Raw genomic sequence first — 14,526 nt, forward strand, 5'->3', positions numbered from 1 at the left:
AAGCACTTTTTTGGTCTCGACTAATATCCTGGAACTTAGTAAGTTAACCAAAGCAGTCTCTATGCACAGCAGGTAGATGAACGTTTGCCCACCACAGGGGGCGCCATCAGGATTTTTTTTTCTTAGATCACTTATCTTTTCCAGTCCTTATTTCAGTTTTCTTGTCCCCTTTGCAGCCCCCCCCGTGTGTGTGTTTACACCTCTACCTGCCCCCAGTGTCTATAGATGTCTGACCCTCTCTCTCTCTCTCCATGGGCCTAGGATATTTGTAAATTATTCACCCCTCTGCCTGGCAGCATGAAGCGGGAGAGAATGCGTGTTCCGGTCTCTGAAGCCATTCATTGCTTAATGCTCAGAATTATTGAAGCTGTATGGGTACTCAGTGCTTTACTGATAACATATAACATGTTTGCAAGCAGACACACACACCGGTTTTCCTCTCCTGGGGTGAGATTGATAAAATCTCATTACTTTTTAGCACCAAAGCTATAACCATTACTGTTTTAGATTTACTAACCACGCTTACCTGTAAATAAATAGGATATTCTGCTTGTATTTGAGTACAGAATCCACACACACACGCATACACATGCACACGCTCACGCTCACACACAGGCGTGCGCACACACACGCTCACACACACAGGCACGTCTTTGTGAAACGATTACTATTTTTTTATTTAGTGTTGGTGTAGTGATATCGTTTCATGCTTATTGTTAAAACCTAACGTATAAAGAACATGCGTGTGGGTGTCAGTCTAATCCTGGTTTCCCTAAAAGACCGGGTTCTATGTCAGACAGTGAGGACTACTTAAATGCGTCGGTGGCACTGGATAAAATCCTTAAGAATTTAGAATCCAGTCAGTGAAATTTAAAGGGTTATTCCAGCCCTATTTTTATGTTAAATAATATATTTAACACACAATTTTGCCTAAACTCCACTATTTGTGCAGAAAGATAGATTTGCAGGTGTAGTTTAAAGGATTCTGAGCAATCGTCATATACTAAAGATGTATTTTTTTAATGATATTCCCTAAAACCAAGACAAGGGCATGCTTTGTGAGCCATCACCCTGTTTTTAGTTGACTAAATTGCATCTTTGCGTGCGTCGGATGGCACTCTTAGAAGTTAGCTATTGAAATGATTTCATGTGGAAGGATTCACTAAATGTCCATTCATCTCACTGAGATACAGAATCACTGAAGTAGCAAATGTGAAAATCTGCACAGCTTACTATACAGAGAAAGAGTTTTCCCCCTCTGGTTTCCAAATGGAGCTAAAGAGCTTGACCCTGGAAGGAATTAACATTTACATGATTGAACATGGAAAGAGGGTCCTGGTTCTCTCGAGTCATCAGCTTAGGGGGGAATTTCAGCTATGTTGTTCTCCATGGATGGTTAACATGCATTTGAGAAAAAAAAGGAAAGGGAAATCAAAAAAACATACACATTTTTTACATACATGCATTGGGGGTCCGAGCAAAAGGACCCAATACACGTTAACTATATGTGTCCCTTTTAATGTGTTCCGTCCTCTACTGGTACAGTTTGTCCACCCAGATCCTTGGTTTTTACTCCTAAATCTGTGAGAATGCAGTCCACATTTTTATGCCAAGGTTTTAAATTAAAACAGTATATTGATCAATAAGAATCAAACGGAGGTTCTAGTTTTGGTTGGCTCCACCTAGTATGCCAAAGCGACCCCCTCAGAAGGCATTTCAGGCTTGGTTACATACTCCCAACTTTTCAGGGGACCAAATCATCACATCAGTATTGGGATGTGGGGCAAGAGGTGGTGGAATCTTTTCTACCACCAGAGCTTTGGCCACCTTCTCACTTTACCTGAAGAACCACCTTGTGCTCAGCTTCCGAGGTGGCCACTGAAGAGATGTAGAGATTTGTGCTGCATAAGTTACATACATAGTTGTCATAGATCACGGGGTCACATAATAAGTCTCGGTAAAGTCCTGCCCTCTGGTATCGTTAATGAAGACCTTCTCAAAGTTAGTGTCTCGCTTTGCCTGTAACGCGTTGAAGTATGCCCTCCCGTTCTGTTGAATAAAAATGTTGTATTAAAATGGACCATATTCAGTAATGTAATATATAAAATATACCTTGAACAGAAGCAAAATGTTCTAATGCGGATATACTCTGAGAAGATTCTCAAATTAACTTTAATTAGCGGGTGTACTTTTTACTAAGAGATACCTCCTTCAGAGTATTTTTTTCCTCATTTTCCGTGATTTTACTGTAAAGGGAGAAGCTCAGAGTGAGAAATGAGCAATGATTTCTCTGACTCATTTGTTTGTGCGCTCTCTCTCTCTCAAAATAATGAACTGAAATATAATTTTCTTACTGCTTTTCTCAAATGATATTTATATTCCCACCCTTGGTTTATCAGAAACCACAATATGTTTTCCTCCAAACTACTGTAAAAATTTAAAGCCAGAGAATTTTTATTATAACAAACAACTGACTACTGTGAGTTATTTACGGCCAAATTATAGCTCTTGGTTCGAACAAAGTCAAGAAAAAGATTAGGCGGACATATTTTTTAAGGTTTGGAAAACATTTTAACGGTATGAAATGTTCGATGTGCGACACATATGTAAAAACTCGTGTTCTTCTGAGGACAATGCTGTTGGTTAACATCTTGGAAAGGATGTGTTCTAGAATATTTCCCTACTTGAGTCAGATGTAAGGACTTTGATGTCCAGACCTGTCTTGGCACAATGCAATCAAAAGTCTCAGGATCTGTCTTATGTGCTGTTAATCACATTGTAATACTTGAGTTCTTGAAATTAACATTATTGTGATGAAGTTTTATACTCCTAATTCTTGAGTGAAGTCCAACAGTACTTCAATATATGTCCATTGACTTTATACAAGCCTCCAACAATAGATGTGTCAATGCACCAATGGTGTAACCATAGGAATTGAGAAAGGAGCTGCTGCCGCCGGGCTCCTAGGATGTCCAGTAACTCCTGCAACCTTACTCCTTGCTCTCTAAGGGATTAGAAAAGGGAGAAAGTGAGATTTATATGTCTGAATGGCAGAGAAAGCCAAGGTACAGACTACTAGATTCTGCACTCAAGATACTGCAGTCAAGTGTCTGATTAAAACCTCCATTTGAAAACCCTACCAATGATTATAAACAGTTTGGAATCCTCTTGAGGGGTGATGTTTACATTAGCATATCATCCTTCCGCTAAACTCAACTGCACCTGTCTGCATATAGATGTTTGAAAGCACATCTCCCACCATAAAAAATTGTGAGAGATGTCTCATATGTTTGCAAAAAATCTAAAAGTTTATATATAGGCATAATTTGTCAGACCACACATTTCTAATGCTAAGTATTTCGTGTTCATAAATCTAGTTTTAAGCTGAACTTCTTTACACCACAACATCAAACTCTGCTGTGTAAAGTTCTTACTGCTGAGCGTAAGAGTTGGCCATTGACAGGGTCCCGAATTACCAAAGGATTTTGGCAGGTTCAGCTAGAGTCTTGTAGAACCGCAGTTCAGTACAGTAAGCGGACCTCTATATCTTAAATGCATACTCCATCCATCATATGAATTTTAATGATTATGATGAATTAATATTTCTCCACTGAAACGCAAAGACGGGTTCAGCAGAATCCTACCATGCATTTGCCTCTTTGCCTGTCTTCCTTCCCAGCTCCTTGGCTTCCAGGAGATGAGTTTAGCCAAATACATCTCTTGCTTGCCACTTCACACTCTAGTGCTGGCTCACGCAAGACGTCCAGGGGTCTAATAAAACCCTCCTGTCATTATCATCATTACAAAATACTTTAATACGCGTTCTTTCTGGAGTCTCTTTTAAGCCTTAGCTCATAATACCTTGTCCTTATTCATACTAGGCATGCTCTATATTATATTTAGAATGGGGAGATGTTCCTTTCTGTCTGGACGTATTTCTCCCCCATCACTGTTTGGTTTAATGCACTTTTGTACAATTCTGAATCGGCCATGGAATCATGTTCCTTATATTTTCCTTGTTTTTTTGGCAGGACGAATGACCAGCTGGTTGCATTCCTCTCAAGGTATCGAGACATGAACTTTCTGAAGTCACACGGCAGGGATAACGCAAGGTATCTATGTTTTAATATGATGTTCAGTGTATAGTATCTGTTTAAATAGATTATTTTCAATGCCTTCCGTTCCCACCAGCAGGCTTTTATAGATACTGAATATATTGGTAATTACAGTAATGATCCACTGCTGTTATTACCAATGTATGTTGCTTGTTTTAATTGCTCTGTGAAGCATTTCCCCATGCTTATTGTGATTTAATTGTTTTCTCTTTCAAATGCAAGCGATTTGCTTCTTACCCTTCTGGGGTATGCCACGCGTAATGACCATTGCATTACCAATGTGGCAATATAGTGAACACTCTCACTCTCTCTCACACACACACTCTCTCTCTCACACACACACACTCTCTCTCTCTCTCACACACACACTCTCTCTCTCTCACACTCTCTCTCACACTCTCTCTCACACTCTCTCTCTCTCTCTCTCTCTCACACACACACACACACACTCTCTCTCTTCTCACACACACACACTCTCTCTCTCTCACACACACACACTCTCTCACACACACAGTCTCACACACTCTCTCTCTCTCTCTCTCTCACACTCTCTCTCTCTCTCACACACACACACACACTCTCTCTCTCACACACACTCTCTCTCTCTCTATCTCTCTCTCTCTATCTCTCTCTCACACTCTCTCTCTCTCTCTCTCTCTCACACACACTCTTTCTCTCTCACACACTCTCTCTCTCTCTCTCTCTCTCACACACACACACACACACACTCTCTCTCTCTCACACACACACACACTCTCACTCTCTCTCTCACACACACACACACTCTCTCTCACACACACACACACATGCACTCTCTCTCACACACACATAACACATGTGTTATATTCATTTAACACTTCTTTCTGCCACACAGCCAAACTATTTTTCTAACCAGATAGTGGTTTGCAAAGAGCAGCACTGTAAATATTTTAGAGAATAGATAAATGGAATATAATGGTGAAAAGGGTGCTTCGTGCAGAGATACTGATATTCGTTGGCTGTTCACAGTATTCAGTCATTCAAACTACGTGAAATCCCAGATTATTATTTTTTTTGAAAGTGAACAAAAAAAAAGATGTTCCTTTAAACTGTGCCTTGTGGTTTACAAAAGTTACCTTTACAGTTCTGCAAAACCTAGTTGTATATATGAAAAAAAGAAAACCTTGTGTATATATAATGGTCGTTTATTTAAAAAAGTATAAGACTGTCAGGTTTGGGGGGGGGGGGTTCACATATTGTACATGAGAAAAGAAAATATGTGTTAATATCATGATGTGTTACAGGTCCCTAGTTACCTGCAATATTGTCTTGTGTTAATGAGGAAAATAACAATAAACTTCCAAATTAGCACGAGTTGAAAAGGCGTTGGAAATTGCTTTCTTGTGAATGCACCTCTGTGATTATAAAACTCGATTAGGAGTTAGGATGACACATCGATGGGTCATATAAAGTGCAATATCATCAAATGTGTCTCGTTTCATCTTTAATTGTCCTTAATCTAATGCTTTCTGAAAGTGGAGCGTAAAATGGGCAAAGCTCTTGGACAGATTTCCAGTCTCATCAGCAGGTTTACATAGAAATACAGGGGAATAATTATAGGTCTTGGGCCATATTTCTACTTAAAAGCCAGGTGCAGAATAACAAGAGGCATCGAAATGGGTAGAGTGTTGGCTTTGCAATTAATGCTTTGTAAATATGCTTCGCCAAGTCAGACAGAACTATGAATGGAACATGAAATATCAAAGGCATGTTTAATACTAATCTCAGATGACTGTGAAATAACCAGGAACTAGTCAATCACACCCTGGGAATACATGTAAACCATGTCATTTATTAAGATAAAAATTCAACGATTACCTATAAAAAATACACCCTTATAAACATTTCTACCAGCCCATGTCTAGGGTGATAGACCTACCTGGGAGCTGTCTAGGATAGGATACCTGGAGCTCTCCCTCTTCTGAGGAAGTGGCTTTGAGGGTGGACAGGTTAGTCATTCATGGAGGAAGCTTAGACACACCTGGGGAGGGACAAGTGCCCAGGGAGCAGACATGGCTAAACAAGGAGAAAGAGGAAAGTTCCTAGGTGTAGTAATATAGAGGAAGTGATTATATTTTTTGTACCTAAACATTAACTGTTAAGTTCATCCATAGCTTACAAGTCAGTGGACTGATCGCCAGCGCCCATAACGCTAAGCAGGCCTACTCCCTTTCTTTTATGATCTGAATGAATTATGTGTCCTCTGTCTTCTGCATGCAGTTCTTTTGTCCATAAAGGATAAACCTCATGGCTGTACCCCTTGCCAACATAGCAGCTTAGTCTTCCTATAAGGTCTAGTGTTGGCTATACGTGGTCAGAGGAAGTTGAGCTGACTTGGGTAGATTGTGTCTTTAGGTGGTGATGGTGGAGGAGAAAGATGTCCAGTGCAGCTGCAAACGCAGACAGTGGTCTAGTGGGAAGCAGAGAACGTCCTTCTGGGGAGCTAGGGGTTCAGCAATCCTAAACGTTATAAGGCATCTATCCCCGTGCAGGGAGCACAAGAGACATCAAGGCCACAAAGAGAAAACGTTCTAGTAAATGGGGCCACCAAGTGCCTATTTAAAGTTCTGCTCTGAAATAAAATTAATATTTTCCAAGACAGGCATATTTCCTTGGAAACTAGCATTCCAGCAGCACCTACTGTGAGAGCGCTCTTTTATTTATGCTAATTTCCCCCTTTAAGTTTAATGTATTTTTACCATTCCACGTTCTGTAATATCGCTTCTATTTCCGCAGAGCATTTTTTAAGCTGGACAGAGTCAAAATAAAAGCTTTTCTTTATGGCAGAACTCTTTTTATGTAACATCTGTGAGTATTGTAAATATGAAATTATCTGTAATTAAGTTTAATTATAACTGTAATGGCTCCTGCGAGTGCGATATTTAGTGCATTATCTGTTTAAAAGTCAGTCCAATTAGTGAGATTTTTCCTGCAATGAAGGCTAAGAGGATATTCACCAAGATATACAGGAAAAGAGAGAGTTTACATAGAGCATCGGAATAATACAAAGCTGTGGGCTGCAAACTTCTACTAACATACCTGCCAAGTGTCCCTTTTTGACCCAAACCCCTCCGTCTTTTTTCCTCCCTGATGTACCTCTTTTCAAAGTGCTTGGAATGTTTGTGGTAGCACAGCCCTAAAACTCAGAATAATGTGTATAGAAAGAGCCAAAAACAGGTTTATAAATTAAATTCTGAAAAATACCTCATTCTTCTATATAATCACTGATTTATTGAAATAAGTAATAATAGGTGAAAAATCACATAGTCTCAGTAAAGTCCTGTGTCCTAGTCACGCGTCCAATCACATCCCCCTAAAACAAAAGTGTTCCTCTTTGTCCATCCGGAGGTATATTTTAAGGTTATGTGTATGTAGGTAATAAAAAGGATATATGGCCTTTGTCCCTCTAAGCGGGTGATGTGACAGTGTAGATTGTGAGCGCATGTATGTAATTTCTTAGCGTGCCAGGCCTGATTTTCCTCCCCTTTCCTGTAGCTGGTTATGTATGAGTTCACTGGTATTCCTCATTTGTCACCTAATTGTGTTTTTTAACAGCGTTACATCCGATGTTGTCCTCATAATTTAGGGCCTTGCTAACGTCTGCTGCTCTGTTGGCAGGGGTTGCTTCTGTTACATGCCACCAAGTGTCCCAGTTTCTGTGGGACAGCCCCAATTTTCAGGCACTGTCCCACATTGCTGCCCTACTGTCCCACGCAGAGGGGGATCATGGGCCAGCTGGGGAGAAAGGACCGGTGATCATCCCTCTGCCCTCACATACCGACGCACCCGGTCCTGCCAACTGCTGCACTTTACCCTCCTTGCCTCTGGCCACATCCCCAACACAGGAGTCCCAATTTGGGCACCTGAAATGTCAGCGGGTATATGTAAGGGAAAAAAGTGTCCGCGGGCATGGGGATCAGCCCTTGGCTCCTTCAGTGAGCATTGTAATCACTAACTGATTCCGTGTCTAGTAGATTGTTATTTTCAATATGCGTCTTCAGTCTCTGGGTACTTCAAGTCATTGCCCAGTTTTCCAGTTGATCTCAACCCATATTTAGTCTTTAATTAGCATTATAATGGAAGCTCTGTTACAACGGCAAATCGCTTGAAATCTGTTCCTAGAAATCCATCCCAGCTAAATGATACGCTAGCTTCTTACATTCTTCAGCTACAAACAACAGTGTTTTAGTACACTGTCCAAAATAAGAATGAACCTTAGACTTCTTGCAAAGTCGCATTTAAATGATTTCAACAGGACCAAAGGCACTTAGGCCAGTATAATACCCAAGCTTCTATTGTGTTTCATTATTGTGAGGAGGATGAGAAGTCGAATGGGAATCGGAGACAATATGCAAATAAATGAAGATACAACACGACCGCTGTACGTTATAGAAAAGAGACTTATTGGGGGGGGAGAGACTTTGTAAATATATTACCAGAAATAGTTGATTTGGGTGGAACAGAGTAGAGAAGTTCTTGAAGCTCCTGGCTTAAAATGGATTAAAAACAAATACGTAGGACTACCTATAAGAACATTCAACCCTCTATAGAATTTCATATAAGAAAATATTTTGAGTACCGTTTTTGCCTTATATAATATAAATACATATGCACTATAAAATTATATATATTAGAACTGATATGGGAGCAGCTATCCCAACTGCCTGTTGACAGGACTTGTAGGATTATCCTTGCTTGTAGTAAGAGCCCCGGCTATAGGTATTTTTCTGTCGTCTAGTTGTGCTGAATGTTGTAAAATGAACATTGTCTTAAGGAACCAAAATCTCTCCCTTGATACAAAGAAATAAAATACCCAGATCAGGAGAAAACTACAGATTACCCGTATCAATGAGACTGATAGAGAACACATTTTACTCGGATATTAGTGAAGGTTTGTAAGACCAGGTTTACAAGTGATTTACTGCGAGCCTCTAATGGATCTTCTGAAATATTTATTCCTCTTGCTCTCTTACGTATGCAGGAAATCAAACCTCTTATGGATAATGTTCCTCGGGCCGCGACTGCCCATCCATCTAGTACACCGGCCAAATCCTTGACGGGCCGATGCCCTAATAGCGCCTCCTACCTACCCCTTGTGTACTGAAGTTCTCTCTTATTGTATTAAACGTTAAACTCTTTCCAGTTTTACATTTTTTTTTTTTTATTGTGGGAGAACTAACAGAGATCTAAAAGAGCTTCAAACCCGCCAAGGGGTTAATTACAATAAAAGGACGGTACAAGAGTGTAACCAAACCATATGCCACTAGATCATAACTTCACAATAGATGTGACGTGAGAAGAAATAAATATATATATATATGTATTTGTTGTAAGTATAATTAAAAATATATAACCAATAAGCGAACCATTAAAATGACATCTTCTCCATTATAAACTGGGTTTTGTACCCTGGAAATGCCCTGTTTTGTCTTCAAAGTGCAATAAATTGAAAGTAACGATTTCAAACAGAAAAGGGACAAACGCAAACAGAAATTATAAGTAATTTCACTTTCTAGCGTGCGCAGATAAGTACATATCATTATAATCGTAATTACGAAGCAGCTACTCTAAAATTATCCATTATTGCCTGAAATTCTGCTGGTGGCATTAAAAGCCACTTTGATTCATCCTGCTCTCTTTTGCTACGATTTGTGACTTATGAGCCTACCTATTTAAAACTAAAGTTGTATTTGCTTCAGTGCCAGTGGTAATGCGCGAACAACAATTATGGTGAGTTTACGTAACCGTTACGCCATTTACCCGTCAATCATGCCTTATTTTATTTCTGAGTAAGAATGTTATGTATTTTTGTTTATTGCTCTACTTGTTCCATGATAATAGTAGTTACTGACAATGTTTGGGTTCAGTTCCCAGAGATGGGTATTTCCTATACTGATCATGTAAACTGTGCCGTACATTTGTGTAATGTAAGTTCGAGTATTGCTGTTAAATCCTCTTTCTTCCCCAAAGCATTGTGTTTTCCCCAAAATATTTAGCATCTGTAAGCTCTGGGGTTCTACCAGCAAGTGACAAAATGTGGCTAAAGAAATACTGTTACTGATAGCCCTGCCCTATAAATGGAGAGCTATAGGTAGTCTAGGCTTGGACGTTCCCAAGTATGCTCCTAACTTCATGACAATTCTTTACTGATGCTACCATTCCAACCATATCCTTTGGGCATAGCAGAAGTCCACGATATATAGGGTACACCCCATGGCTTTGTTCCACCTGCTTTTTATGTGAAAAACGTGGCACCTATATTGTTTATAGGTAGGGTTACTAATCATGTGGAGAGAAAATGAAGATATATAAATTGTAGCGGCCTTCAACGCAAAAGGCTACTAAAGTGGTCAAAATCTCAATCTCAACAAATGAAACTAAATATTTCCAATACTCCGTTATATATTTCGAGCGAACCCCAAGACTGCATTAACCAATAACTTGTGTTTCTGTACCCGGAATTCACGTTCTAGGTGCCCTCGGCCATTAACGGATCGCAGGAACCTTTTAATTAAACCGTCTTACGCTTCTGTTTTTTCTCTTTCTCTTCTTCCTGTAGATTTATCAGAAAACAGGGCCTGGACAGGCTTTTTTTGGAGTGTGACACACACATGTGGCGTCTTGGGGACAGGAAGATCCCCGAAGGTATTACCGTGGATGGTGGTTCTGACTGGTTCCTGCTCAACAGGAAATTTGTGGAATATGTGACTTATTCCAATGACGATCTGGTTACAAAGATGAAAAGATTCTATTCTTATACGCTGCTTCCGGCTGAGGTATGTTTAACATCATTTCTCGAAAAACAATGGATGCTTACATCCTTAGCCACGCCGTATAATTGATTTGTATGTAGAGGACGGCACCATTTCAACAATCTCTGTGGTTAATTCTACTCTAGTAGAGAACAGTATAGAGACGAGCAAGCTTGTTTTCTTAGCAAAGCGGAACAGTTCTCAGTTTTTGTTACAATGTTGTTAATTTAACTAGAATAAGTAATTCTCGTTTGGCCGGATTCGTACAGCCTACAGTTCCTATTAGTTTTCATTTAATTTTAATGGGAATGTTACATATCACTTGATGACACAGGGCAGTTGATAATTGGGTATTTTTTGCTTCGCTTGAGTGAGGATACATGCCTCTATAACTTTAACCAACTCAAGCAAAAAAAGAAAAGAGAAAAAAATCCAAATTTACTGAATTGTCAGGAATTATTAAATAATTTAAGTAGAATTGTTTGCTATTTATGTATAGATTCAGGTTTTCGCCACCCTAGAATTGTCCTATTTCTCATTTTGTGGACTATATTATTTAGATATTTTAGGAGGTTAGTGCTGAATAACAGGCGCAATTTTATTTTCCTTTTTAAATTAGAAAAACAAAAGTTGAGATCATATTTTCACCCTAAAACCGAGGGATCATACATTCAAGCGATGATTAACTAGGCTTTCATTACGTTACGCGACCAAGCGACCACAGCACAGATGAATGTCCCTGACAGCCCTAGTAAAAAATGATGTATGTTATAGTACTTTATGACTTTAATTTATTGCGCATTCTTTGAAAAACCAAAAGAAAGTAAAATGTTAAAAAAAAAAACAAAAAAAAACCCATATTTGGTATTTATCAAAACGTAATTGATTTTGAATAGCACATTTCCTTCATCCTTTAAAATCCTTTTAAATTTCTGTTAATTAGAGAATTAACAAAATTGAGGCTTTAGTATCGCAGCAACATTTATATAGAATAGTAATTTTCAGAATCAATTAGGTTAAGCCACTTTATCCTCTTAAGTTGACAGTATGATGTATTTAAGAATCAATTACGTGTGAAATAAAATCTTTGAGATCCATAATAATTCTATGGCAAGCCAATACTTCCACGCATTAGAATGCAATATTAAAAGGAAAGTAATGTTTCATGGTCACCATTGCCTTGACATTGTATGAAAGTAAACAATTTTTGACCTCACAGTAACCCTGAAAAAGTTACGTTTTATTTCACGTGTTATTATTAGAATTTGTAGCTTAACCACTGCCATCTACGGTTTGGATGTACTCTACCCATATGAGCCATGTTGGTTATCATAAAGCTTTAATGTACCTTTAAGTGAATCTGAGACTTTGAAAAGGCTCAGCTCTAAAAAGAGCTCTAAAAAGCTCTAAAAGAGTCAAATCATTTTAACACGTCTAATGTATTTTTAATCCATGGCTCTAAAAGATTTATCAGATTCCGTAAATAACTTTGTTAAAATGAAATTAACTCAAAAAGTCCTGGTAAAACTCCGTGGTGAGACAAGTTGGAACTAAATGTTATTATTATCTGTATATTAAAGCCTTCTTTTGTTTAGATAAAAGTAGAAATAGAATCATTAAGATACAATACAAGTGGTCGATTGAGGGATATTTTTTATAGTCATTTAAAACCAGAAGGACCTACTCTTAACAAACATATAATAAATGTATTTTTATAACTTTTATACAGAGGGCGTTAGGGTCCTAAAGAAAAACCGAGACTATATTTTCTTTTACATGTGTATGAGGGTTCCAAGCAAAAATGTACGATATAAGGTTTTCATCTGGAGCCAATTGATAGTAAATATGTTGAACTCACTGAAGTGTCCCTTAAGAAGTCATCGTTCGAAAAATAGAGTGGTCATCATACGTGGGAACATTCCAGGGCAAGCTACCCGGAGTGCTCCCTCTTCTGGGGATCATCTATAAGAGGCAGGGCTAGCCCAAGGTAGCCTTGAGTGGGTGGGTAAGTGGTAGTGGGCGGAGAGTAGGCAGGGAGTGGGCGTGGCCAAACACTGCTCTTCTGCCTAGAGAAAGGAGAAACTGACCTGGGGAAGCAAGGTTTCCTCTGGAGCTCCGGGTTGAACCCAGAGAGTTCTCAGATATGGTAACCATATTCCTCCTTTAATCAGGAGAACTGCAGAGGACATCTGGTTACCCAAATACCAAATGTTTTGGTATACGCTCGGCAACGTTAAGCACTTTGGCACACGTTCCATAAACTGTGTGGGATAGCACTATTTTTTGTTTTGTGTTCCTCGAAAACAGCCCTCTTGAAGAAAACCTGTAATTTGACTGGCCTAACATCCACCATGAAGTATTATTTTTTTTAATTACATGGTTGTTTTTTTGAATCAAACCTAAAAACAACAACTGTAATCATTATTCCTCACATTCGATATTTTATATTGCATTCACATTCTGAGGGTATATGAAACGCCACAGAAGCCTGGTCCTCCATTTTGTCTTTTAACTTACACGGTTCACATATTTAGAAAATAGAACATAAAATGTATCCAGAAAAAATATCCAGGCGCTCCAAACTTGGCAGAATTTCAGTACTTCAGAAATTACTTCAATTAAAAAAAATATATATATATATATATATATATATATATATATATATATATTTTTTTTTTTTTTTTTTTTTTTAATTGAAGTAATTTCTGAAGTACTGAAATATATATATATATTGCTATTATATAATAGTCATTATCTTTCCACTGGCTAAATAAGTCGATTTTTGCATATTTTAAAAAAGATATTATATTAATTATAAAACCACTCTAGGGATTCAAAAAAATTATTTTATCCGCATCTGATATCTAGCAAATGTTTATGATTACTATAGTGAAAGTTAATATTCATAGAGCTGCTATGGGATTTTTCCCAGCTTCAATTACCCATGGGTTTACTTGAGGCTGCAAAGGGTTAATTTTTTCTGTCACATGCATTTTTACAGTAGGGGGCGCTAAATAAACCTATAATGTAGAAAATGTACTTGTGTTTACAGAAAATATGCAATATATACACTTATATGTGAATAAGAAGCCCACCCCATGTGGATACCATAAGAGCAGTCAGCTTAGCTTCCTGCACCATTATTCCTGCACCATTATTCCTGCACATTGTCATTAAGTTGCTGATAGTTGTTGATTGGTTGAAGCAGCCGTTGTAAAGGTGGAGTATGCAGGAGGGCGATTAGCTAAGCTAGTTTGAGGAGAAAACCAAAAGAAACGTCCGATAATTTTAATTGTGTGCTTAACATTAAGCTATTTTGTTAAGCGTTCTCCTTTAGAGTAGTTTGAATTGACTCTTAGCAGTTAGACAGCTGTAGAGCTTTACGCTGATACAGTATTTTATTTCATTTCATTTCAGTCCTTCTTCCACACGGTCTTGGAAAACAGTCCCTATTGCGATACAATGGTTGATAATAATTTGAGAATCACCAACTGGAACCGAAAATTAGGCTGTAAATGCCAGTATAAGCATATAGTTGACTGGTGTGGATGCTCGCCAAATGACTTCAAGCCATCTGACTTCCACAGGTTTCAGGTAAGTACAAAGAGATCTATTATGAT

The 14,526-nt window shown here is 38.5% G+C and overlaps 1 protein-coding gene across 1 annotated transcript in view; it reads left to right on the top strand.

Annotated features, from left to right (window-relative positions):
- The window catches only part of XYLT1 (xylosyltransferase 1), a 131,464-nt gene that overhangs the window by 94,025 nt on the left and 22,913 nt on the right, over nucleotides 1-14,526 (top strand). The window contains exons 5-7 of the mRNA XM_053472295.1: nucleotides 4,032-4,112; nucleotides 10,714-10,930; nucleotides 14,324-14,500. Of these exons, the coding sequence (XP_053328270.1) occupies nucleotides 4,032-4,112; nucleotides 10,714-10,930; nucleotides 14,324-14,500 (475 nt within the window). The remainder of the gene's footprint in view (nucleotides 1-4,031; nucleotides 4,113-10,713; nucleotides 10,931-14,323; nucleotides 14,501-14,526) is intronic.

The sequence above is a fragment of the Spea bombifrons genome, chromosome 7 (assembly GCF_027358695.1).
Source record: "Spea bombifrons isolate aSpeBom1 chromosome 7, aSpeBom1.2.pri, whole genome shotgun sequence".
In the NCBI taxonomy this organism is placed as follows: Eukaryota; Metazoa; Chordata; class Amphibia; order Anura; family Pelobatidae; genus Spea; species Spea bombifrons.